This window comes from Loxodonta africana, chromosome 20 (genome assembly GCF_030014295.1).
Source record: "Loxodonta africana isolate mLoxAfr1 chromosome 20, mLoxAfr1.hap2, whole genome shotgun sequence".
Taxonomy (NCBI): Eukaryota; Metazoa; Chordata; class Mammalia; order Proboscidea; family Elephantidae; genus Loxodonta; species Loxodonta africana.
The window spans coordinates 65733470-65760240 of record NC_087361.1 but is presented as its reverse complement, the minus strand read 5'-3'; the positions used below and the strand labels follow the sequence as shown (position 1 = coordinate 65760240).

The following is a 26771-nucleotide window of genomic DNA, read 5'->3' as shown; positions in this document are numbered from 1 at the left end:
GTTGAACTTTGTCGAATGCCTTTTCTGCATCAATTGATAAAATCATGTGGTTCTTGTCTTTAATTTATGCGATGGAGTACATTGATCATTTTTCTAATGTTGAACCATCCCGGCATACCTGGTATGAAACCCACTTGGTCATGGTGAATTATTTTTTTGATATGTTGTTGAATTGTATTGGCTAGAATTTTTTAAAAAGATTTTTGCATCTAAGTTCTTAAGGGATATAGGTTTGTAATCTTTTTTTGTAGTGTCTTTACCTGGTTTGGGTATCAGGGATATGCTGGATTCATAAAATGAGTTTGGGAGTATTCTGTCCTTTTCTGTGCTCTGAAATACCTGTAGTAGTAGTGGTGTAAATTGTTCTTTGAAAGTTTGGTAGAACTCTGCAATGAAGCCGTCAGGGCCAGGGCTTTTTTTTGTTGTTGTTGTTGGGAGTTTTTTGATTACATTTTCAATCTCTTATTTTGTTATGGGTCTATTTAGTTGTTCTGCCTCTGTTTGTGTTAGTTTAGGTGGGTAGTATGTTTCTAGGAATTCATCCATTTCTTCTAGGTTTTCAAATTTGTTAGAGTTCAATCTTTCATAGTAATCTGATACGATTCTTTTAATTTCAGTTGTGACCTGGGATTTTTGACTCCACTTTTTCTGTGTGTGCCAGTGTGCTCACCACTCTTACAGACCACATTTCATTGATTTCACACAACCTACCGAGCAGGGATCATACTAATCCCATTTTACAGATGAGAAGGAAGAGAATTTAAGTAATTGCTCCAAGGACACCAGTTAGTAAGTGGCAGCTAGTTAAAACCTGAAGACAATTTTTTCCCTGTTGTTTGCCTCCTGCTGAGTCGATTCATACTCATAGCGACCCCACAGGACAGAGCTGAATTGCTCCATAGGGTTTCCTAGGCTGTAATCTTTACAGGAGCAGATTGCCAGGTGTTTTCTCCTGTGGAGCTGCTGTTGGGTTCGAACCACCAATCTTTTGGTTAGCGGCCAAGTGCTTAACCGTTGTGCCACCAGGGCTCCTTCGTCTATTCCCACTATAGGTCAAAAGTGTAAGTTGTATTATTCATATGCCCTAAGGAGAAAGTGACAGACACCTTACGGTAATTGTCTATTTGGAGGACTTCACAGATATGCACCTTTTCCTGGAGACTTCGAGATATACAGGCTAGAAATGCCTTGGCTTTATTTGCAGCCCTGGTGGCGCAGTGGTTAAGAGCTCGGCTGCTAACCAAAGGGTCAGCAGTTCAAATCCAGCAGCCACTCCTTAGAAGCCCTATGGGGCATTTCTCCTCTGTCCTATAGGGTCACTATGAGTCAGAATTGACTCAACAGCAATGGGTTTGGCGTTTGGTTTTGTGGTTAATGAGAATCTCTGGGGGTGGGGCCTGGGCAATGATGTCTCTGTAAGCTCCCCCAGGTAATTCTAAGGGCAGCCTGGCTATGAATCACTGCTCTAGGCTCAAGGAGGAGGAGGAAAAGGGGAGATAAGAAAACCCCTTTTAGGCTTTTGAAGGCCTGCTGCTGTTGTTAGCTGCTGCCAAGTCGACCCCACACACAATGGAATGTAGCACTGCCCAGTCCAGAGCCATCTCCATAATTGGTTACATCTCAGACAAATGTGATCCATCGGGTTTTCATCAGCTGATTTGAGGGCACAGAGGAAGCCTTAGAGGGAAGAAGCATTTAGGGAGATTGGAAGTCCCTGGATACACAGAGCCCCCCGTCACCTGATAATGCATCAGCGTGTTCAGCCGCTTCCAGTCGCCCTCAATCTTGGTGGTGATGTCCTCGTCCTGCAGCACCACCCGGGCGATACGGCCTTGGCGCCACTCTGGGTGAAAGGGATTGAGAGGGGTGCGGGCTAAGAGCTGGATCACCCAGCCGTGCCTTCCCTAGAGACCTGGCAACCCTGGTCCCCTCAGGCTCATGCCTATGAGAGAGCTTAGAGACATCTAGGACTCCATGGGGTCAGGGACACTGAGGGAAAAGAGTAGGCCTTGCCAGAGACAGCCACATCTGACATGATCCCATACCTGGTCAGGACCCAGTCATGCCACTAGGGGGGTGCTGTAGGCAGGCTTGACTCTGTCCATACTATCCCACAGCCTCAACACCCCCAGAAGCTTCTTTCCCATTCTTGCCCCATGCTCCAAGGCCGGGCCTCCTACCCAAGTCCATGTCCACAGCCCTCGGCCGCTGGGAGTAGGGCACGTTCTTATACACGGCATCTAGGATCTTCTCCTTGACCTGTGTGACAGTGTCACAGTTCAACACCTTCACTGGGATTTCTGGGCTGTTCTCATTGTCAGGGTTAACGCAGTTCAGGATCTAAAAGAAGGAGACAGAGAGTGAGCAGGACGGGAGGGGAACAGGCAGTTTGAGGGACAGGGAACCAGGCCTCAGAATGGGTTGTGCCTCAGTTTCCCAGTTTCTCTCTTCTCCCTGCCATATGCCAAACAAGAACCTGGGTTATTGTGTCCACCCCTTCTTTCGCAGGGAATCAGGACCCTAACCTTCTAGATTCTGGAGGAAATAGGTGTCCTAGGGGTTTAGCTATGAGTGGAAACTGACTTGGTGGCACACAACAGCAACAACAAGGGGTTTAGAAAGGACTCCAGGTTTATCAAGGGCTGGCCTTACACTTCCCCAGAGCCTCCACAATAGGAATCAGCATATTCACATTCTTTCCCATAACGCTAATATTTCTTGTTAGCTGTTGTCTAGTTTGCCCTCAACTCATGGTGACTCCACGCACAACCTCATGGAACAAAATGCTGCCTCGTCCTGCGCCATCCCCATGGTCGGCTGCAGATCAGACCATTGTGATCCGCAGGGCTTTCACTGGCTGATTTTTGGAATTAGATTACTAGGCTTTTCTTCCTCGTTCGTCTTATCCTGGAAGCTCTGCTGAAACCTGTTCGGCATCATAGCAACACGCAGCTCTGCTGACAGATGGCTGGTGGCTGCACATGAGGTACATTGGCTGGGAACTGAACCTGGGTCTCCTGCACAAAAGCTGAGAATTCTACCACTGAACCTCCACTATCCTATACCTAATGGTAGGTGATATATTCCCTCCCCCCCATAATATCTAGGGTAAACTGAGGCAGAGAGAGCAATTCGGGCCCACCAAATGAGATGGTGGAGGAGGAAAGGAGTCCAGGCTTCTGACACAGCCAAATCTTCCGTGCCCTTGGCACACTTAGTATGCCCTTTGACCTCCCCTCCAGGCTGGTCTCTCAGCTCCCTACTGATCCCCTCAGACTGCCCCTGTGGTCAGGAGGGAGAGTACAGATCAGAAGCGGGAGGGATAAGCGCTGTGCCCTGAGCGCCTGGCCTCCTCATCGGGGTCCTGTACTCAATCTGCTGTTGGGGACACATGCTGTGCCCTGAGCCCCTGGCCTCCTCACCAGGGTCTTGTACTCAATCTGCTGTCGGATCAGCTTGTCCTCGCTCAATGAGTAGCGAGCCTCGCCTGTGATGGCATCAATGGGGCCCTTCTCCATCTGCTGCTTGATGGCGCAGTACAGCATGAAGAGCGGCTCCCCAGCGCACTCCTGTGGGCACAGGGGTGCAGGTGAGAGGGGTGCAGGTGGGGGAGGTGCAAGTGGGCGGGGTGCAGGTGAGGGGGTGCAGGTGAGGGGGTGCATGTGAGGGGGGTGCAGGTGACGGGGCCGCTGCCTAGGCTGCTCAGCCTCCCTTCCTGTTCTGACAGCTTTTTTTTTTTTTTTTCTAGGGGCCCAGGGCTGTGTAGAGGGCCTGCCCAGCCTGCTTTGCACCCAGGCAAGGCAGTTCCTCTTCCTGAGGGTCCCTGTGTAGCCCTGACAGCTAGGCTTAGGGGTGCAACCTCCCAGCTTGCCCTCAGCCACGGGCCCGAATCACTCCAGGCTCACCTTCAGGAACTTGTGCAGAAGGAAGGCAAACCAATTGGTCAGCATCTTCTCAGCCACTGACTCTGTCCTGGGGAAAAGGCAGAAGGGTGAGGGCAGTCCTCTCGGAGGGGTCTTGGTGGTGAGGCCTGGGTGTGTTATGTGAGCCATGGCCCCAGAGAACTACAGGGCATGAGAACACACAGGCTGGCAGCCAGGATATCTGGTCCTTGCCCAGCTCTGCAGTAACTACAGGTGTGACTGGCACCAGTAGCTTCTTTCTGAGCCCCAGCTTCCTTCTGGAATGAAGAGGCAGGACTGCTGACCTCTGAGGCTGTGGTACTATGAACTGCTGTGGCTATATCTGAGACAGGGTCTGGACCTACAGGCTGTGAAGGACTAGTTCTCCCTACTTCCTTCTGGCCCCAGGGTGGTTGAAAAGAGTTGCCTGTCCCTCTGGGATTGCGCACATACCTGAGCACTCTGCTTTTCATGCCCGAGGGGTACCCGGTACCTGCCCCAAGACACTCAAAATCAGAGACCTGGGACCTTTCTTTCCGGTGCCTTTGGACTCTGGACTTGGCAGAGCTGCAAGGACTCAGACTGCCTGGGTTCAAATCCTGGCTCTGACCGTGTGACTTTGGACAAGTCATTTAACCTCTCCGGGTTCAGTTTCCCATCTCTAAATGGGGACACTAAGAACATTATCTCCCCCACAGTTTTTGCAAGGGTTGGAAAGTGCTAAGAATAGCACCTGGCACAGTAAGCTGTGTCTAAGAATTAGCCATTGTTATTGCTGCCATGAACGATCCTGCACCCGGACCCTCAGGTAGAGAGAGAGCCGTGCCTGAGAGTTAGCTGACAAGGCATCTGCTGTGGCTAGCCCTGCCCTCTCTCCCATCCCTTTCCCTGACTGCAGATCTGGGGGACTTGGGGAGGAACAAAGCCTCCTTGACAGACCCTCGGTGATGGGGGTGCCAAGGGGGTATTTTAACTCCCTGCACATGGTACAAATTACACCCTCTGGTTGCAGAAGATCCCAGGCATTTGCCAGGGCTGCTGAGCCATTGGGCCTGAGAGAGTGCGACAATGGCAGAAGAAATTGCAGCTTTCTCCCAGGCCCTCCCAGCACCCTCTCCCTGCATTGTGCCAGAGATTAGCTCTAATTTAAAGACAACAGTTGTTAATGAGGGTTTCTAAAGCTCAGACTGGCAGGAGGGGGGCTCTGTGCTCATAAAACAAAGCCTTTCTTCCTCCCTCCTCACCCCACATGGGGCCTAGAAGCAGGAGCCTTGCGGAGAAGGCTAAAGAGGAGGAGCATGGAGAAGGGGTGGACTATGGCATTCCCCGCTGCCTAGAGGTGCCTGTGGGGCTCCCTGGGCCTCCAGGGAAATGGCAACAGAGGGTGTGGCAGGGGGCTGGTGATACAGACCCAGGAAGGTGGGCACAGAGGGGACAAGCAGCACCCAGGCTCCACCCAGCGCTCTCCAAGGGAGCCTTCTGTAATGATGGAGATGTTCTTTATACCATGGCCACTAGCTGCATGCAGCTGATGGGGTCCTGAAATGGGGCTAGGGCAACTGGGGCACTGAATTTTTAGTTCTATTTCGTTTTAATTAATAGCCACATGAGGCTACTATGTTAGAAGACAGCACAACTCAAGATGCCCAGGGAGGGAGACTGCAAGAGAGATGTTATTATTTTCATTTTGTGGATGAGGAATGGAAGTACCAGAGAGGCTGAGTGATTGGCCTGAGATCACACAGCCAGCAGGTCGCAGAGCTAGGACTGCAGCCAGGACCTGTGCAGCTCCACTGCACCTTGGCTGCTTCAGATGCTCTCCATCGTCTCCCTGGGCGAGGGAAGGTCAGACGATGCACTGGGGGGACTCACGGACCAGGGCGTCCTGCACAGATGTCACTTCTGGGTGGTGGGAACCTTCTCCTGCTGCTTTGGGGACCTGCTCTAACTGAGGACCTTGTCCCTGTTCAGAGACCCCTGGCCACCCCCATCACAGGTCAGACCTCCGGAGAAGCAGCTTGGGGTGGTTCTTGTTCTCCAGGTTCTTATCAATGAGGTCCGAGAGCAGCTGCTTGAGGACATCGGTGGCGTACTCAAGGCGGCCCTGCAGGCCGGTCATGATGAGCGAGGCCACGTTGCCACGGTCGCGCATGGAGAAACTGCGCTGCAGCTCTAGGGTGCGGATGAAGGTCAGGAGGAACACCTTGTTGTTGATGAGCTGGGCAAAGAGCTTCAGGGCCTTCTCCACGTGCTGCTGTCCCTTTCCCTGCACCTGGGGTGGGCAGGAGGGGGTGGTGCCCTCAGGGGACAGCCTTCAGGCCTCCTACCCTCATCTCTTGCTGAGGGCCTATGCTGGAGATGACACCAGCGACAGGACCCTCTCCATGACCCTATAGCTACTCCACCCTTCTTCCCCCACTGCGGCCATCTAGCTTGGCCAGGCACTGGCTGGTTTCTGAGGTCACAACTGGCTCCAACCTCCCCTGGGTGGGGAGTGTTGGGCTCTGGGTAGAGCAGAGCCCTTGCAGGGGATGCGGTCTGACTTTCCCAAGGATACAACAGGGACACCCCATCGGACCTGCTCAGTTTACTAGTCTCCCCCATCCTTCTCTGCCCTGATTTATTATCTTTAGTAGAACAAATGAACAAACCTCACGGAATCGTATGTCTTTCTCTAAGCCACCTCAAATCCATTTTCCAATGAGGCAGGGGCTTGATTAATTAGTTCAGTCATTAATTTAAAAATGGCGAACAATGAGCCTCATGCTGGAATCATCCCAGAGCCTGGTGTCCCCCTTGGCCGTGTGCCTCCTGTGGGAACCATGCTGAGCTGTGATGCTGTGGTGAGCGGCCTGCCCTCCTCACTCCTGACCTGGCTGGGTGCTGCTGGGCCCTGTCTGCATTTCCTAGGAGATGCAGGCCTTACCTCTAGCTCCCGAAGCACGGGGTGGTCCTCGATGCCCGGGAACAGGACGCGCATGGCATAGGTGCGGTAGTCCAGGTACGGGATGCCTGAGCGGTCCAGGTCACTAGTCAGCTCATTGATGTCTGTCTGGAGCTCGGCAAAAGCTGGGGCAGTGCGGGGGTGGCAGAGAGGTTCAGGATGGGAACCCGAGGTCGGGGAGGAGTAAGGTGGAGAGGTTAGTGAAGGAGGAGAGAAGGCCTGGGGTACAGAGGCAGGAGGGTCACAGGGACAATTATCTCCAGAGAGGAATGAGGTGACCTCTAGGCGACCTTTCTTAGCGGTGCCCCTGAGTGGTACACACAGTTAAGGGCTGGGCTACTAACCAAAAGGTTGGAGTCCATCCAGAGGCACCTTGGAAGAAAAGCCTGGTGGTCTCCCTCCAAAAGATCACAGCCATTGAAAACCACATGGAGCACAGTTCTCTGACACCATGGGGTTGCCATGAGTCGGAAGTGACTTGACAACAATTGGTTTGGTTTTTGGGAATAGGGGTGACTTTATTATTTTCTCCTTTTTGTTTATCTATCGATTTAAATTTTCTTTCTATGTTTTACACATGAAGTTAAAACAAAGGAAAAGGAAACCCATGGGTCGTCCAGTAACGTTCCTGCAGGTGCTGTGAGCAGTGAGTCAGTGGCTGAGGCGTCAGGCAGATACCAGAACAGGCAGCTCTGGTCTCTCTTCCAACCCAGAGAACACGCCAAGATGCAAGAAGCTTGGGGAGCTCTGGTCAGCTGACCCTGGGCCTGCGGGCCAGTCTGGGCAGTGCAGGGCTTCAAAGGCTCCATCTCAGGGGCAGGTCTACCTTCCTGGTGGCCCCGTCCCGGCCCCAGTGCCAGGAGGAGGTACTGCCCTGCCTTGCCCCCTGCCCAGCTCTCCTCTTTCTCCAGGCAGCAGGCTCCTTGTGATTGTGACTTTTACAGCAAAAAGAGAAATGTTTTAATTCCTAATTGAGATGTTTACCCAGACAGCCTGCAGGGTCCTCAGCCCAGGAAGACGCCAGGTGTATCTGTCACCTTGTGGCTGTGGTTCCGTGGGAGATGGAAGAAAACATAATCTCCACTCCCACGCACGGCCATGGCCAAGGATGCCAGCCAGCGGAGGCCTTGGGAGCAGTTCAGCCTCCAGCACCGAGAGAAAACAAACCCGGGGGAGGGGGTGCTCTCCCGTCTCAGGGCTGCTGCTTCCACATGGGAGCCGATACTCCCATTTGGGGGATCTAAAGGCTGAAATAACATGGACTGGAGGGTCTCATGTGGGGAGACTGAGGCCCTAGGTGGGAGAGGAAGCTGGCCAGATTATGAGGTGAGTCAAGGTGGAGGTGGGACCACAGCAATGTCATTAGACCTGAATACTATTGTTGTCAGGTATCATCAAGTTGGTTCTGACTCATAGCAACCCTATGTACAATAGAACGAAACACTGCCCGGTCCTGCACTATCTTCACAATTTTGTTGTTATGCTTGAGCCCATTGTTGAAGCCACTGTGTCAATCCATATCGTTGAGGGTCTTCCTTTTTTGCTGACCCTTTACTTTACCAGGCATGATGTTCTTCTCCAGGGACTGGTCCTTCCTGACAACATGTCCAAAATACATGAGACAAAGTCTCACCACCCTCCCTTGTAAGGAGCATTCTTGTTGTACTTCTTCCTAGGCAGATTTGTTTTTCTGGCAGTCCACGTTATATTCAATATTCTTTGCCAACACCATAATTCAAAGGTATCAATTCTCCTTCAGTCTTTCTTACTCATTGTCCAGCTTTCACATGCTCATGAGGCACCTGAAAATATCATGGCTTGAGTCAGGTGCACCTGAGTCCTCTAGGTGAAACCTTTGCTTTTAAACACTTTAAAGAGGTCTTCTGCAGTGGATTTGCGCAATGCAATGCATCGTTTGATTTCTTGCCTCCTGCTTCAATGGGTGTTGATTGTGGATTCAAGTAAAATGAAATACTTGACAACTTCAATATTTTCCTCATTTATCATGATATTGCTTACTGGTCCAGTTTTTTTTGTTTTCTTTATGTTGAGGTGTAATCTGTTCCAAAGGCTGTGGTCTTTGATCTTTATCAGTAAATGCTTCAAGTTCTCTTCGCTTTCAGCAAGCAAGGTTGTGTCATCTGCATATTGCAGGTTGCTAGTGAGTCTCCCACCAATCCTGACGCCAAGTGCTTTTTCGTATAATCCAGCTTCTCGGGTTATTTGCTCAGCATACAGGTTGAAAAAGTGTGGTGAAAGGATACAACCCTGACACATATCCTTCCTGATTTTAAACCATGTGGTATCTCCCTGTTCTGTTCAAATGACTGTCTATTGGACTATGTACAGATTCCTCATGAGCACAATTAAATGTTCTGGAATTCCCATTCTTCACAATGTTATCCATAATTTGTTATGATCCACACAGTCAAATGCCTTTGCACAGTCAATAAAACATAGGTAAATATCTTTCTGGTATTCTCTGCTTTCAGCCAAGATTCATTTGACATCAGCAATGATATCCCTCATTCTAACTCTGGCTTGAATTTCTGGCAGTTCCCTGTGATGTACAGCTGCAACCATTTTTGAATTATCTTGAGCATAATTTTACTCCTATGTGACATTAGTTATACTGTTCGATAATTTTCGCATTCCGTGGTGGCACAGTGCTTAAGAGCTTTGTTGCTAATCAGTGGTTTAGAGTTCAAATCCACCTGCTGCTCCTTGGAAAACCTGTGGGCAGTTCTTCTCTGTTTTATCGGGTCTTTATGAATCGTAATTGACTGGGCGGCAATGGGTCTGATTTGGTTTATAGGGGCCTCACGGATAGGTATGCTTAATGGGAATTCTCTAGCCATAAATCTCTGGCCCTAAGGGCAAAAGGAGAGTCTCTGGGTGGTGCAACGGTTAAGTGCTTGACTATTATCTAAAAGGTTGGCGGTTCCAACCTGCCCAGATGTACTTCAGAAGAAAGGCCTGGCAACCTTCTTCTGAAAGGTCGCAGCCTTGAAAATGCTATGGAGCAGTTCTACTCTGCACGCGTGGGATCGCCATGAGTCAGAGCTGACCCGACAGCTACTAACAACAATGACATGGGCAAAACAAGGGTCTGATCTGCAATCGACTATGGGGAAGGAGCAGGAGCAACTTGCATTTTGTTCTGTTGTGCTTGGGGCACCATGAACAGGGGTGACTCGAGGGCAGCTAACAACAAGGGCAAAAACAGTTTCTGGGGAGAAAGAGGTCTAAGTGAAGCGTGACCACTGGGTGGGAGGACTGGAAGTGAAAAGGGAGTAGTTGTGGGGAGGAACGGGGGAAGGCAGGTGAAGACAGAGGGGCCCAGGAAGTGTGGGATTGCCTCCACCTACCTTCCTTACACTCCAGGGCCACCCGGGACTCCAGGTTGTCCATCTGCATCTGGAGCCTCTTGAGAGTAAGGTCATTCTCTCGAGACTTCCGATTGTAGGCAATGAGGACGATGATAACGATGATGAGCAGAAGACTGCCGCCTGCCGCGATGCTGATGATGGCTGGTAGGGTCAGCAAGCTGTCTGAGATCACGCTCACCGAGCCAGGTGAGAACACCATCCCGCCCACGTGAACCTGTGCATTGTACACACACAGACACACACGATGCACACAGGTGTAGAGCCCTGGCATGCCATCAAATACTTGCTGGTTTGGGAAGGACATGGCAGACCACAACCGCACAGTGCAGACTTGGCTACAAAACTATTTCCTGCGCATGATCTGCCTGCCTTTTCTTGTGTTCTCAACTCCTACCCATTTAATGCAGAACACAGAGGGGAGAAGATATGGAGGCTGTGAGTCAGGCAGTGAGGCAGGTCAGAGGAATAGAACCTTCGCTGGATGAGAGAGCTTTGCTTTATGACAGATCACGCAAGCATGGTGAGGAGAGGAGGCAGCATTCAAAGACGAGGGTTCACTCACCATGACCTTGTGCTGCCCTGTGAGGGTGGGCGGCTCGCAGAGGAGCTGTGTCTCAGACACGGTGACAGTGCAAGGGGTCTCTCCGATCAGCACCGTGTAGTTGAGCTTGGCACCTCCAGAGGCGGGAGGGCAGAGGTTTTTGCCCTGCAGAAAACAGCAATCTTAATATAAATAATTGACACACGCACATAGAAGTTGATTACCTGTTTAGAGAGAGATTAAGGAGGAAAGGATAGCAATGCAAAAACCGATAAATGATGCCAAAAGCCAGCTTTTGGGGAGACTTCTAACAGCCACAATTTAGAGAGAAAGAGAGGAAATGAAGGGAGGAGAGGATGGAAGAAGGAAGAAAGTGGGAGAGAGGAAGGGGGGACGAAACACTGAACAAGTGGAAATTGGGAGGAGAATCCAAACCAAACCAATCCATTGCCTTCAAGTCGATTCCGACTCAAAGAGACCCTATACGACAGGGTAGAACTGACCCACAGGATTTCCAAGGCTGTTTTTTAATCTTTATGGAAGTGAACTGCCACATCTTTCTGCCATGGAGTGGCTGGTGGGTTTGAACTGTCAACCTTCTGGTTAGCAGCTGAGCACTTAACCACTGCACCACCAGGGCATCTTGCAGGGAGAGTACATGGGGTATAAATGAAAGTGGTTGAGTAACAAAACCTTTGAAATACAGGTGCAGGTTAGCATGGCCACTGGAGTAGCCAGTAAGGAAATGGTTACTCCTAACTCACTGCAGACCTTCTGGATCCCACAGCTCACGAGAACAAACAGAAATATTCTAAAGTATTTCCTGAGAATCTCAAGTGCAAGATACATTGCTCAGCGGGTCAGCACCTATAAACGACCTCCTTCTATAGGGAGATGACAGTGGTGGGAGTCTGTGTAGGTAGAAGGGAGGACATGGAAGGCCAGGAGGGAGGAGGGCGCCCTCTCCAGTGGCCACACATGGCAACACTCCCCTTGGTGCGCTCCTACCTTCAGAATGATGGGGGATCCCGGCTTCTGATCCAAGACCCCAGTAGGGCTGAGCAGTTCGAAGGTTGGGTTGGGGTAATAGACGAACTTGGTGTCGTTGTAAATCAGCAAGGACTGGACATTGTTAAAGACGAATCCAAACTCGTCTGGTCGTTCCACAGTGTCCAGGCCAGGCCGGTAGTCCGTGGTCAGAGAGGGTGCCAGGCAGGTTAGGGTGGTTGTGTTCACAACTTTACACACCTAAAGAGGGCCAGAGTGCAGGCATTCAAATGCCAAGTGCCTGACCCCTGGTCACAGGGTGCGAGTCACAGTCCACTCACAGCTGCGCTGGTCTCTGCCTGCCATTGTTAGGTTACTTGTCTGCTCCATTAGATGGTGAGCCCCTAGAGGGCAAAGGCTGTGAATTTTTTTTTTCATGTTAACCGCATTCATTCATTTACCAAAACTGTTTGAGCACCTATTTTGTTCCAGGCTCTGTGCTAGGAGTTGGGGCTGTAACAGTATAATAGTCACCAGCCAAGGGAGAAACCAGTGATTGGACAAGCAGTCACACCATGGTCCTGGCAAAGGGCCTGATGCCAGCAGGGGCACACACATGGTCACACACACGGATGTGATAAACGTCCTGCTGGGCAAGTACACAGCCCCGTGTCTGCGTGTGCTGACTGCAACAGGCCTGGAGCAAGGCGGGGTGACTCCTGGGTGTTTTCCCATGGAAGAAATGAAATAAAATGGAATCTGAAGAATGAGTAGGACTTAGCTAGACAAAGAGGGCGGGGCATAGGGAGACGAGCCCCTGGCAGCGGGAAGCGCAGTCCTGGGGACAATTGGCATGGAAAGTTTGAGGCAAGAACTGGGGCAGAAGCAGCATAGAGTGTGTGAGTGAGCGTGTGTGCAGCAGGAAGCTGTGAAGCTGAGCTCTGTGGTGTCAGCAAATGTTTACTGAATACACTGAGGAATAAAAAGGACCCTGCAAGGCTTTAAACATTTAGTTCTCTTTTCTTCTCTAACCAAGTGCTCCCCAGCCTTGCAGTGGGGTACAACCTTGGTTCTGACACTGAGTTCATACTGTTCTTTCTTTCTTGGTGGACTCTGGCCTCCCAACCAAAATCCTACCTGGGCAAGCCCTGCCTAGCCTGAGTTGTGCCATCCTCTCTCTCCTCTGATGGCTTCGTTCTGGGGCTACCCAAGGCTGCAGCCAGATGAAGAAATCACTAAAGGATGCACGTACAGCGTGGGAAGAAGTCCTGGACCTCTCCCGGCTCTCCTCCTGGTTCCCACTTGGCGTGGCTTGATTTCAGCTCTGGGAACCACGGTGTCCCGGCAACAGCCAAGGGCATCTGTGAGAACTCAGACTGCTCAAGTACATGCCGTCCCGGTAGGTCCACACGTGTTGTGTGTCTGGCAAACACGGACACAGAGGCTTCATGTACAGGAAACAAAACCGTGCGTGAAATTGCAAAAAAAAAAAAAAAAAAAAACACCTAAGACTTTGGAGTTATGTCTCAACTCCTAGTCTGCACACTCCCTTTCCGGGAGGAATGTGAGCGTTTAAACAGCAAGGCTCACTGCGGGCTTCGTGCTGTATTAGGGGCCAGTGCCCGATTCCAGCCCTTTTCATCTCACGGTTCAACAGCAACTAGGAAGCTTACGTCCCCTCCATGTGCCAGCTGGGGACACTGAGACCCGGGGAGCAAGAGGGCTAGAGTAGAACTGATCCACGGACCCCAAACCTGGGCTCTGCGGGCATGACACACAGCCTCAGGGCAACCCCTCACCCCACCGGGCATCCCTCCTGCTCTGTTCCAGTTCCCCTGAACTGGGCTCCTCTGTGAATAAGCAAATCACTCCAAAACAAGCAGACTCTGTTTGCTTCCTGCCCCATGCTGCATCCGCACTTTGTCTGCCAAGCATTCCTCTGGGTTTTGCGGCTTTTGGCTTGGCCCTCCTCACTACCCACTGGGGCTGCTTTGAGACTCAAAGTCAAGGACTAGCCCCAGGTGGGCTGTGGATGCAATGGGGCCCAAGCAGGGCTGGGGGGAGTGGGGGGGTGGGGGAGGCTGTTGCTTCTTTCCCACCACTTCTAGAAAGAGAAGGCACAGGACAGAGTTTGTGAGCTCCCATTCTGGAGCTTGGCTTGATGGAAAACCCACACACACTCATGCTTTCTCTCCAGAGCCTAGCCTGCAGACTCCGGGCAGGCAGTGCTGAGCTGAACGGCCCCAGCTCTCCACAGGGAGGAGTGCTTTTTAATTCCCTGAAACACTGGGATCCTGGTGGGTGGGGATGGGGACTGGGGACTGCCGGGGGATTCCTGAGCAGTGCTGAGAATGGGTCCTGGGACATGAGCCTTTTCAGACTGTTGATGTGGGGCTTGGGACAGGCCTTCTTCTCAGCCTGGTCTACTCTTCAAATGGCCTCTGGAGGACGCAGGCTGCAGCCTTGGTAGGCCCAGCTTGCCAGTCTTGTACTCACTCTCTGAACTTCTCTCTGCATAACGTGCCTGGAGGGTGGTCTTTGCTCTTCCTGGGTGTGAGCTTACCATTCCCATCCCTGCATCTAATCCTCCTCCCCTCCACTTAGGCCCTGGAGTTTCACAGAGTGGAGGTGGTTGTGAGCTACTGGGAGCTTTTAAGCTCAGTCTGGAAGTGGGAACATAGACTCTAGCCCAGGGATCAAGCTCTAGACTCAGAATAAGAGGGCACGTGCTCACTTAGCCCAAAAAGCTGTGTCCATGGTGGGTAGTGAAGGTGTGGTACAAGCGTCCCCTGACTTTGGCATGATGGTATCACATGTCATCTAGTTAGGAAAAGTCCAGATGTTTGGGATCTAGCCTGGCTCTGCCACTAGCCACCTTTATGACCAGAGGAAGTCATTCATTCTTTCTGTCCTTAGTTTCCTCAGCTGGACATGAGGGCACTGGACCAGATGATCCCCGAGGCCCTTCCAGATCATTCTAGCACTCCGTCATTTTACGTGTTTCTGTGTTTCCTAAAGAATCCTCAAGTATGCTGGAAATATGTCAAGGGTAGTAGGGTAGATACAAGGCCATCTCTCCTTCTCCACCTCAGCCTAGTTAATCCCCCGAAGGTCAAAGCAGTAATAACAGGAGTTCATATGAAAAATAATGGCTATCATAGCATCTTCAGGACTAAAATTATGCATATAATAATGCTTCAGAGAACATTAGCCGAACATAGTAAGACAGAGCCAGTAGAGGAAACTAGGAAATTCAGGACAACATACCAGACATTCTGCTCTTAGGATACAGACAACTTTTTTAAAATCACAAAAATCCATCGTGGAAAAAAATAAAATTACGTAGCTCTGTACAGAGGAGTAAAGTAAAACGTCCCACCCAGTCGTCTCAGCAGCTGGGGGGAATTATCTGCATGCAGTGACTAATGTTTATGGAGTGCCAACCTCCTTCTCTGACTTCCAGATCCTCCAGTGCCTAACGCAGAGCAAAACACACAAGTAAGCTGTGTTGACTGAGGGCCGGAAGGAACTAATGGTTACTCACATTGACAGATTCTTTGCCGTTAAACTTGACTCGGATCCTTGGCTCCTGAATGACATCCAAGTTGAAGCCTGTGATGGTCAGGGGTGTGTGGCCGCTGGGAACAAGCAAAGGCCATGTTAGGTAAAAACCCTCTTAAGCAGCCACCTGCTGCCATAGAGTCAGTTCTGATTCATGGTGACCCCATGTGTGTCAGACTAGAACTGTACTCCATAGGGTTTTCAATGGCTGATTTTTTGGAACCAGATCACCAGGCCTTTGGAGGTGTCTCTGGGTGGACTTGAATCTCCAACCTTTTGGTCAGCAGCTGAGCGTATTAACTGTTTGCACCACCCTGGTGAACCTAAATCCCTGGGATCGCCCTTGGAGGTACACTTAGGCTGAAGGGCTTGTGCCATGTGACAGTGGATACACGCCTCCCACCTCCACCTCACCTGGCAATGCTCCACTCTGGCTCAATGCGCTGGACACGGGGGTCATCAATGTACTCAAACTGTAGGTTGTTGTCCACATGGGCTCGGTCTACACTCACGGAAACAGGGACTGGGCCCAGTCCATTGGACGACGGGGGTGAGACACACACAATCTCATTCATTGACCTCCTGACAGGAAGAGAGCAGGAAGGCTATGAAGAAAGGCATAGTAACAGGGTGCCCTCAGCCTTGAAGAAGGTTTTGCTCAGTTTCAGGGTATGGCCCAGGAGGTGCTCTTCTACTCTGTCACGCTCTACCCTGTGGACACATCCCTTATCAGTGCTCTCCTTTTACCTAGGACCCAGCTCTAGCTGGATTAGGGAGGGGGAGAACTGGAGAAGAGGTCAGAAATGTGGGGCAGGGGTAGGGCTCCATGGGCTATGGGGGAGCTGCTTTTCTCTGGGTTTTTCCTAGAATGTGAATACTTATTTAACTGGTGCTTAGAGTCTGCTCAGCCAGCCAGAAAACAAATATTTATTGAGCACCTACTATGCGTAGAGGTGAACACTAAGTTCTAGCCCCTGTGGAGTTTATTGTCCCAGAAGGAAATGAAAAAATCAACCGCTTGCCATCAAGTTGACCCTGACTCCTGGCGACCCCGCGTGTGTCAGAGTAGAATTGTGCTCCGTAGGGTCTTCAAGGGCTGATTTTTCAGAGGTACATCCCCAGACCAGTTAACCAGGTACCTTCCAAGGTACCTCTGGGTAGACTTGAAACACCAACCTTTTGGTTAGCAGCAGAGCATGTTAACCATTTGCATCACCCAGGGACTCCAAGGAGGAGATTATCAGGTAGATAACAATGGGCCAGTCAGGTCCTCATTCACGAATTCTTTCAGAATCCTCAGGATTGTCCAATCCCCAAGATTTAGCAGAGTCTTGGCTAATTATTTGTCATGCAGAAGAGGAGGAGTCTGTGTGCTTAGGAAGAACTGGGGCCATGAAGTTGACACATTTCTCAATTCACCACATTGTTGTTGGTGCGTGCCACTAAGTCGATCCCGACTCATAGCAACCCCATGGGACAGAGCAGGACTGCCCCATAAGGTTTCCTAGGCTGTAATCTTTACGAGAGCAGATAGCCAGGTCTTTGCTTTTGCAGTGGCCAGTGGGTTTGAACTGCTGGCCTTTCGGTTAGCAGCTGAGCACTTAACCACAGTGCCACCAAGGTTCCTATGCTTGATACCAATAGGGACTGAAGAGCTTGGGGAGGTTTTTTCATCTGGAGTTCTCAAGACCCTCATGGAGGGACTTTAATTATTTTTAGAAGTATCCAGTCCCTCTGATACATGAGATATAAATTGACAAGTGGTGTATATTTCTCACAGAGACTGGAATGGTGTCTGGGCCCAGGAAGTGGCACATAACGGGAGGTGATGGGGCGGAAGACATGAACATGCCCAGGAACACATGGGCACACGCCTGGAATGTGCATGCTTTGAGAGGGCCTTGAAGTCCATCTCACCCGTAGAACTCGCAGGTCTGGTTGCCTAGGTGCACAGCCACACTGCTCCCGGCCCCAAGGTAATGGCCTGTGACAGTCACCATGGTGCCTCCTGACTCCGGCCCTCGGATGGGGTTGAGTGACAGCACTGAAGGGTTCTTTGGAAGGAAGAGAGAAATGATGGCAGCTCAGGTTTTGTCCAAAGGGAGGGATGGAGGCTACACTTAGGGCTAGGAGGAGGGGCTGTCTTCATGGTCAGAGCTGAGGTACTTCTCCTGCCCTTTATAACACCAAGTGCTCTCCTGCTTACACAGAGCTGACACCCTCTGTACAAGGAGGCTCCAGGTATGTCCAGGGAAGGCAGGAGGGCCAAGTATTGGAATTAATTAACCCCCTGGAGAGGATCATGCTCATAACACTGATGCAGAGGCAGATGTGACACTGACTAATCTATCAATTAATTTACAAATTGAGAACAATTTGAAAATGCTTCTCCATCTAGAGCCTGTACTGATTTTTTTGGCACAAAATCGATAGGCTGAATAAAGAGTCCCTGCCTGGGTTGGGCCACCAAGAGGCTAACATCCCCGTTAATGGCCTTGTACATGCCCCTCTGTCCCTCCCTAGCACGTGAAGGGCACAGCGTGGTGCCTGCTGCAGAGAGCTGTCAATAAACGCTAGCCGTGGCTTCCCAGCTGTTATGGGGAGGATGGCGCCTGGCTGGCCGTGGCGTCCTAGCAAGCTAGCTAAGTTGTAAAATTAAGCCTGAAGCTTAAAAGAAAGGCCATCTAGCCTAAATTGCATCAGGCAGCAGTCCTAAATCAGAAATGAATTGTCTCTGCCTAGAGGGCAGTGCAGTGTAGTGGAAAGTGCATTTAACTCAGTAATTGCTGTTGTTGGTAGCTGCCGTTGAGTCTACCCAACTCGTGGCGAGCCCCTGTACCACCCCCATGATCAGGAGCAGATCAGACCATCGTGATCCATACGGTTTTCAATGGCTGATTTTTGGAAGTAGATAGTCAAGCCTTTCTTCCTAGTCTGACTTAGCCTGGAAGCTCCGCTGAAACTTGTTCAGCATCATAGGAACACACAAGCCTCCAATGACAGTCAGGTAGCGGCTGTATATGAGGTGCACTGGCCAGGAATCAAGCCTGGGTATCCTGCATGGAAGGTGGGAATTCTACCACTGAACCACCTACTAAGGCATGGATTCTAGTCTGCATTAGCCATTCACTAGCTGTGTATTCTGAGGCAAGGTTCTTTGTCACTGAGCTTCTGTTTCCTCCTCTGACAAGTGAGGGGGTGGGCTAGAACTCAAAAGCGCCTCCCAGCTCTGACATGCTACAAATCTCTCCTGGTCTAGTCCTTTCGCATTGGCTTCTCATGGAAGTCCTTGTCTGTGCTGGGTAGGAGATGGAGGCGGCTGGCTGTAGATGGTCAGTGGCTCTCTGATCCCAGGATCCCAGAGAGAAGAGTACAAGAAAGAGGAGGAGCTACCAAGACAAGAAGGCAGAGGCTGAAAACCTAGACTGAGCAGTAAAATGCTTTTGGGAAAATAGAATTTTCTGGTCTAATGATTTTTCAAAACTCTTAGCAAGGCTGGTGTAACCCCATGCACTGGTGTTAATGCTTTTTAATGAAGAATTCGATGTGGCAGTGTAGGTAAGTGTCAGAAAAGGGCTCCAGGGCCCCAGAAGCAAGTTATTGATTGAGGTTGAACACAGTGCCAGCCTTGGAGAAAGCCTGCATGATTCTACCACCTGTTGCCTGGGCACAGAGAGGTGTTTTCAAGTGGGAGCGTGTGTATGTGTGTGTAACCTCACAGCCACACAGAGCGGCTTTCAAGTGTGCCCCCTCCCATGGTCCCATGCACATAACACATCCCTGTTGCTTTCAGTAACTCCTTTAAACTCCCACTTACAATATCCTGGGCAGAAACCAAAGCATGTGGCTATATATAAATAAAGTTTAGACCTGTTTAATTAGGTCCCTTAGGCGCTGTGTCCTCACTGGGCTGGAATTAGACTAAGATATCTAATTTTTTATTTTATCACTTTGGTGGGACAAGGGTCAGCCTCTCTCCACCCCATGTCTAGGATCCACTTTCTAAGTAAGGCCTGATTTTGCCTTATTTAGAACTTTGACCTGTGGCCCTCTGAGACGCTAACATTTCCACATCTTTGTTAATCACATGCCCCATCCCACTCCAGAAAGACAGGGCTGCAAAGAAGCCATGCCAAAGGTTCCCCTTCTTGTTTTCCTGCTTGGTTTTTAGGAAGCCTGGTGCAGCCTGGCTGGGGAGGTGGGATGTGGAGACCTCCTAGAAAGGTCTAGGGCAGAGGGGTGCCTGTAGCCTGCCCCCCGCAGCTTGGGCCCCTGAAGCCTGGCCCTGAACCCAGTACTCACCACAAAGGTGTACTGTTGGTGGGACTTGGTCATGAACTCTGGCTTACACTCGCCAATACACAGACGCACAGGCCCAGAGGTGGTCCCCACGAGGGCATGGCCCATCTCACAGACGATCCTGCAGAGACAGCAAACCTTTCAGTGAGAGGCTTGGTGAGAGCAGACATCCCTGCCCCGCTTGCTCACCCATAATCAATGAGTGATTCATCAGAGTCTTGAACTATTACTGGACCAACACTCAGCTCAATCATCAATCCAGCTGTGTGACCTTGGGTAAAGTACCTTCCCTCTCTGAACTTCAGTCTCTCATCTCTATAGTGAGAGGGCTGGATTAGGTCATCCTTAAAGCCCAGTGTGGAGTCCCTGGGCAGGGCAAACATGCTCGGCTGCTAACTGAAGGGTTGGAGGCTCGAGTCTACCTATAGGCACCTTGGAAGAAAGGCCTGGTGATCTATTCTCCAAAAGCCAGGCAATGAAAATCATAGGCAACGCAGTTCTGCTCTGATGCACATGGGGTCACTGTGAATTGGAATTGGCTCAACAGCAACTGGAAAAGCCCTGTATGCCTCTGATACACTCAACTATCTAATTCTACGAGCATGGGCGCAGTCCCTAGGGGCTAGCACAGTGCCTAGTGCTGGGTAAGTACTCAATAAATATTTGTGGAATAAACGACATGTCCAAAAAAGAGATTGAGGGGCAAAAGTTTCCTTAGTGTTCTTTCCTATGTGACAAGCAAACACTGCAGCTCTCCCTACAAAAGGGATGAGGGCCTGTTTGCTAAGCTGATCCAGATGTGGTTTGTTTCCTGCAGAGAGTTTAAAAATGGGAAGACGCAGATAATCTGGTGAGACAGTGAGTGCCCAGAACAGGAGCTCCCAGCGGAATGTGGCGAGCAGAGTCCTGTGGCTATGGGAGAAGGGGTAGGCAGTTCATTAGGATGTCCGTCAGTTGGCACTAGACTCCCACTTCATCGAAGACCAAGCGCACTGAGCTGGTGGGTGTGTGGTGACACAGTCCTGGTGTTGAAAGTCACGGCTCACACTAACAGGAAAGCTGGAGGGAAGACAGGCGTGTGGCATTCTCTCTTGCGAAGCCCAGATCAATACCCCAGGGATGACTGCTGGCACTTGAGATAAGTTCCAACAAGTGCATTTAGATACTGGTTGCCTTAGCCACAGCAGCATTCTAGAAAGGGAGGCAGCTGGAGGACAGGTGAGGAATGGAGACACCAGGTTCTTGGGGTACCTCCTGCCTGGAATTACAGGATATGGGGTGGATGGAAGAGGCTTCCACTAGGTCAGCAAAAACGAGCCTGGGAGCAGAGGGAGGATTTTCTCCTCTACTTCCAAACACCATTTCAGAGTTCAGCAGTCTAATGCCCCTGGTAGGCTTGCTTAGTGGGGAGTCAGAGAAACAGACCCCCTCCACACTAATCCCCGGCATTGTCCTGGCACGGAGGGGAAGAGCCGTGTTTAACCGAGCTATGCTTATCTCAACAGCTCCTCTAGGAAGGAAGGTAACTAAACAGAGATTTCATTTTGATGTAATAAAACTTGCATTAAACAAATAAGCCGCATGCTCACACACATGGCAGGTGGCGGAGCTGCATTCCCGTCCAAACGGTTAATCCCAGTAAGTACTTTCACTCCTGGTGAATGTTTACTTAACATGCAATAACTGCCTTATTACGTTGAGCATATTAAATTCAACGGGAAAGTACCGAGTGCACAGGGAAGAATATTCTTCCTTCCCTTTCAATCTGAATAAAGAAATTAATTATGAATCCAGAGTAAACACGATGGGGATGATCACTTAGCATTTTACACATAAATGTCTCCTTAAACCTCATTAGTGGAGCATTTGAGAAGATGCTTCATTTCATGCTACTACCTGCTTGGAGGAACAACTCTCTCCTTTTGTTTCCTGGGCCCTAGCACCTGTTCTGGAATCCCTGGGTAGCACAAACAGTTAAGTGCTCAGCTTCTAGCTGAAAGGCTGGAGGTTTGCATCTACCCAGAGGTACCTCAGAAGACTTGCCTGGTGACCTACAATTGAAAGGTCACAGCCACTGAAAACTCTATGGAGCACAGTTCTAGTCTGACACACATGGGGTCGCCATGAGTCGGAGCTGACTTGGCAGCAACTAGTACTGGTATACCACCTGCTCCAGTTGTGGGGACAAGAGATCTGGGCTGCCCTGCGAACCACGCCCTGCACTGCCCTCCCAAGCTGCTCCAGAGGAGCACAGGCTTTCTGTCTTGGGCAGAGGGCACAGAAGACGGAGAGAAGAGGGAGCATTGTCCCTCACCTCTAATCAGAGCTTTCTCATCCCTCTCCCTCATTCCTCCCCTTGGACACTCGTTGCTACTGTGAGCCTTGAGAAGAAAAGGAATAAGAACTAACCGTGGGCTTGAAGTTATGGAAAATGAAAACATGAGAACACATGAAGGCTGTCGTAGCATCGAGCCCTTCCTCCTAGGCCCTGGGGACTGTCCAGAAAAGGAGAAGACCTGGGATGTCCCTGTAGGTAGTAGCCTCTTGACGCATTGCCTTTTCTGGAACCGTGTTCTGCTTAGGGTTCATGTCCCAAAGATAAGCTTTAGATGACAAGCCCCTGGGAGAAGACCAATAGATGGGAGGTAGATACTGCCTGAGTGTCAGGCTGAGCACCTGCAACTGGCTCCAAATACCCCCACCTGGAAGGTCACGATGAAGGGGGTTGTGCTGGACCATGGGGCCCTTCCTCGGCACTGCTGCTGGTCCCTCCCCTCACCCATGGAAAGAGGCTCTACTTCATCAGAGCAGTGCGGAGAGGAGCTGTGTTGGGGTGGGCTGTAGACAAGGGTCTGGGTTGGTGGGCCAAAGAACTGGACAAGAGGAGACCTCTAACTCTTTTTTTTCTCCTAAAACCCAGTGCTGGTAGAGAAGCGAAAGGCCTTGAGTATATCTGTTGCAGGCATTTGTTCCCTGAGCTCAGGGAGGTGGGGAGTGGAAGAAAGACACAGGTGAGGCTGCAAGGAGTGGAAAGGGTTATACTGAAGAATGACTATTAGGCCAAAGCAGGCTCTTACTTTAACAATGATATGAGCTACAATTTGCTGAGCTATGATGTGGCAAGAACTATGCAAGAAAAGATCTCAAGTCATCCTCAGGCTCTCCTACAAGGCAGGTCTCCCTGTCTTCATTTTACTCACAACGCAGCTAAGCCTCAGAGATGCTAATAACTTATTTAAGGCCACAGAACCAGTCAGTGACAGAGCCATGATTCAAATCCAGGTCGGCCCGACTCCAGAGCTCATACCTTGGACCACTCTGCTCCACTGGGTCTGCTGTGTATTTAACTAAATGCTCTATGTGTCTTTCGGGGAAAGGGTAGGAAGGACAAGTCAGCCATGCCTTTCTCCGCGGGGCAGTGCTGGGGCAGAGTTGAGGCTGTTGGTAGGGGTGACGGGGATGACCTGGCTGGGCTCCTAAGGCTCTGAGAGCTAACCACTTGTCGTCACTGCCTTCCTGGTTGTTGATTGCCTCAGGGAGTGTCTGTGTGTGCTTCCTCCTCCTTCAGGCCTTCAAGTCTGCAAGGTTCCTGTGGTTTGATTTCTGGGGGCCCCCACCTTCCTGGCCTCCTCCCTGTGACCCTGGCAGTGTTACGCTCCCTGTACAGTACGGGGAGACAATGGCTGCACGTGGCTACATATTCTCCTTTTACAGTGAGGAGCTGGGCCAACAAAGCTCCAGCCCTCACGTCTGAGGTGCTTCTGGAGGCCCATCGGGCTGCAGATGTGCCTCCTGGTGGTGGAACTGCAGATGCCATGGGGCCTAGAGCTTCCAGCTTCTGACAACCTAAGGACCATGAAAGAGATGGGAGAGGGCATCTATTCCTACATACGTACTTTCTAGATGAGAAACTTGAGCAAGAGGGAGCAAAGTGACTTGCCCAAAGTCACACAGCTTATGAGTAGCCGAGCTAAGCCTTGGCCTCCGTTCTCCTGACACCCAGCTCACTGTCCTTGCTCCCACACCACCCTTTCTACAGACTTGTGTAACCAGTGACCAATTGCCACAGAGTCCACCTCATGTGTTGCAGAGTACAGCTGTGCTTCATCGGGTTCTCGGTGGCTGAGTTTTTGGAAGTAGACTGCCAGGTCTTTCTTCCAAGGCACCTCTGGGTGGACTCAAACCTCCAACTTTTTGGTTAGCAGCCGAGCACTTAACTGTTTGTACCACCCAGTGACCCCGTAGACATCATATACTGTGCCTTCTTCCCATGAGTGTGCACCACCGGGGTGAAGTTCAGTGCACACACACCTAACATCCATCCAGCTGTGGCTGAGCGTACAGGTGTAGCAGATGAGGGGGTGAGGGTCCCGCGGAGCCTCTGCCCCAGGACGGGTTGAGCTGCAGCCTCAACCTGCAGCCTCCCATTGCCCGTAAAACGTGCTATTCAGGAGCCATCCATCCTCCACAGACCTGTGGGGTGCTGATTGCAAGACTAAGCGGGGCCCTTTAACCAACATTAACCTAATTGCTGAGTGATAGATGGCGAGCCACAAGCATATGGTGAGCCATTACCATGGCCGCTAATCCTGCCAGCGCCTGGGCCTCTGCACCCTGCCCGTCAAGCCAAATTCATCTCTCACAGACATCTGTAACGACAGTGCCTGCTGCTCACTGCCCAGGATGGAGGCTTAATGACGTTAACAAATGCTGAAACCTCAGGAGCGGTAATAAGCCTGGCACGGCGGGAAACCAGGGCTGCATCCAGCCAAGGTCCAGGGTGCCCCTGCTCCTTCCTGCCTGCCCTGTGCCTGGGGAGATCCAGTGGCAGTTTTCTAGGGTAATCGTGGTGGTGGCTGGGACCCGAGGGGACCTTTCCCCTCCCCAGTGTCCTCACTTCTGGTTTTCTCTGTACTGCTTCTTCTGGTGGCATGGGACAAGTGTGGAGCACCTGACTTCTCAATGGAACTATAATTTACGTTTGTATGGCACTTTACATTCTCCATGTTTTCATTTTATCGATTCCTCCCTGAGACCCTGTGGAGTAGGAATCGGGGTTTCCATTTGGCTGATGAGGGTCAGAGAGACCAAACGGCTTGCTAAGGTCTCAAAGCTGGTGCATACAGGGTCCAGACTCAAACATCAATACCACATCTCATGAGATTTCAATGTCCAGCTGCCTAGGAGTTCGCATTTCTCAGCTGAAGCCCCTTTCCTCTGGGCTCCTGTGGCATCCTACCAAGGTGGTGACTGGACTATCCAGAGGCCCAAGGCAGGTTCTGAGACCAAGGAGAATTTGGGTCAGTGAGACTGAAAGCCTGGCCCAGTCTGGCAGTGTGCTGGGCTCTGTAAAGACCTCAGCTCGCAGGGAATCTCTGCAGGCAACTGGGTCCTGCGACAACTACTTTTGCGCTCTCTTCTGGCTCAGAAACACTGTTTATATCATTTTCTTTTTTCCTTTCCTGTCTCTGGGTGATGTAAATAGTTAACACATTCAGCTGCTAACCAAAAGGTCGGCAGTTCAAGTCCACCCAGAAGCACCTCAGAAGAAAGGCCTGTAGATCTACTTCTGAAAAAAGCAGCCATTGAAAAGCCTATGGGGCACAGTTCCACTCTGTCATACACGGGGTCACCATGAGTGAGAGTTGACTCGACGACTACGGGTTATTTCTTTCCTGTAGACCCAGCAGGTTTTCCTCCAAGGCTTATTCCTTGCTAGGATAAGGCTCTAAGTGAAGGAGCGGGCCTCATGACTTCTTCCTTCTTTCTTGCTGTGGCCAACAAGCATCACACCAGCCCTCTATGTCTGGGAATTCACGCCTTTTTACTCTGACCCTTCTCTAGGCTTTCTGGAGCCATGGCCTGATGGACTTGAGGTCCCTGATCCTTGAATCCACACATTGATGAATCATGGAATTTTCAGGTCACTCCTGCCCAGGAGTTGTGCCCCATCACTGCCATGGAATGGAAAGAGCACTGAACTAGGAGTCAGGAGACTTGAGTTTCCATTCTGTGTTACCTTAAGAAAGTCATTTCACTTCTCTGAGTCTTGCTCTCTCAGACAATGGTGACAACACTATCTACCTCTCAGGGTCCTTACCAATTAAAGTGAGAGAATGGATGAGAAAGTGCTTGATGAAAGTTGAAGCAATGTCATTTTCATGGTTGCTATTAAAGGGTGGCTCTGGTTTTTTTTCTGGGGATGTGGGGGGAGAGGACTTGTGGCTATAGAGGGTGGAATTGAGGGAAGAGGGCCTTTCCCCAGAGCCAGGCCCTTGTTCATGTTCTTAGTACCCCTTGGGAGCTGTGTTCTCAGTGGATAGAGGGTGACTTGACCTGATTTACATGACGGAATGATTCGTCTGCCCCCACCCTCTCTCTTTTTGAGGGGAAGCATCCCCGCTTCCATCCTCCCACTCCCCAGCTTCGGGCCCACCTCCTGCCCACCAACCCCACAGTGGTCACCACTGCCAAATGAACACCCCAAATTGGAACATATGTCACTCCTGGAGCCCCGTCCACTGGTACACTGCTACATGCCTATTTTCTAATTTCCAGCTGACATTTCCCTTAGTGAAATAAATGAATTCGCTCCAGCGGAGGCCCTGCTCGGATTAAGCTGCTGTCAGGGCCCCGCGCTCCAAACAAATTGTTGCCTGCAGCCCACCATGTGGGATGCATTCCAATGGGGGCTGGGGAGGAGGGGCTGGGGGGCACCAAGGAGGAGCCTGGGACTGAAGGAGTGGCAGCGTTGGTGCTAGGGGCTGAGATGTCAGAGGAGGCAGGGAACAGGACATCCAACCGAGCCAGGCCTTCGGAGGGTGGAGGTGGGCAGACGGCTTTGCAGGCAGGGTCCACCAGAGGAACAGGTGAAGGTCAGTGCTGGGGAAATCCAGGGGAGAGGGGAGAATGCCACCCTGCGGCTCCCACTGGACACAAACCCTCAGGCCTAGGAAGAAAGGGGCCAGCTTGGGGAGACTCACTGCTCAGCGATGATGTACTCCCCCGGGAGGGGTGTACAGGGCACCCCAGCCACCTGCACGTGATGGGCGATCTCGGAGAAGTCTAGGCCCAGGTTCACACCATGGATGGTCACTCGAGTCCCTCCTTCAGGCGGCCCAGACACTGTCAAGATCTGCAGGAGGGAA

At 51.0% G+C, this 26771-nt stretch overlaps 1 protein-coding gene across 2 annotated transcripts in view; it reads right to left on the bottom strand.

Moving 5' to 3' along the window:
- Window positions 1-26771, bottom strand: part of PLXNA2 (plexin A2) — a 262967-nt gene that overhangs the window by 22301 nt on the left and 213895 nt on the right. The window contains exons 13-26 of one of the 2 annotated variants that reach the window (XM_064273250.1): window positions 26607-26758; window positions 19627-19744; window positions 17242-17378; window positions 15739-15906; window positions 15308-15401; window positions 11785-12024; window positions 10798-10941; window positions 10215-10449; window positions 6829-6971; window positions 5906-6174; window positions 3906-3972; window positions 3423-3569; window positions 2181-2340; window positions 1740-1843 (exon numbers count right to left, since the gene is read on the bottom strand). In XM_064273250.1, the coding sequence (XP_064129320.1) occupies window positions 1740-1843; window positions 2181-2340; window positions 3423-3569; window positions 3906-3972; window positions 5906-6174; window positions 6829-6971; window positions 10215-10449; window positions 10798-10941; window positions 11785-12024; window positions 15308-15401; window positions 15739-15906; window positions 17242-17378; window positions 19627-19744; window positions 26607-26758 (2178 nt within the window). The remainder of the gene's footprint in view (window positions 1-1739; window positions 1844-2180; window positions 2341-3422; window positions 3570-3905; window positions 3973-5905; window positions 6175-6828; window positions 6972-10214; window positions 10450-10797; window positions 10942-11784; window positions 12025-15307; window positions 15402-15738; window positions 15907-17241; window positions 17379-19626; window positions 19745-26606; window positions 26759-26771) is intronic. The other variant, XM_064273249.1, reaches the window with a different exon arrangement.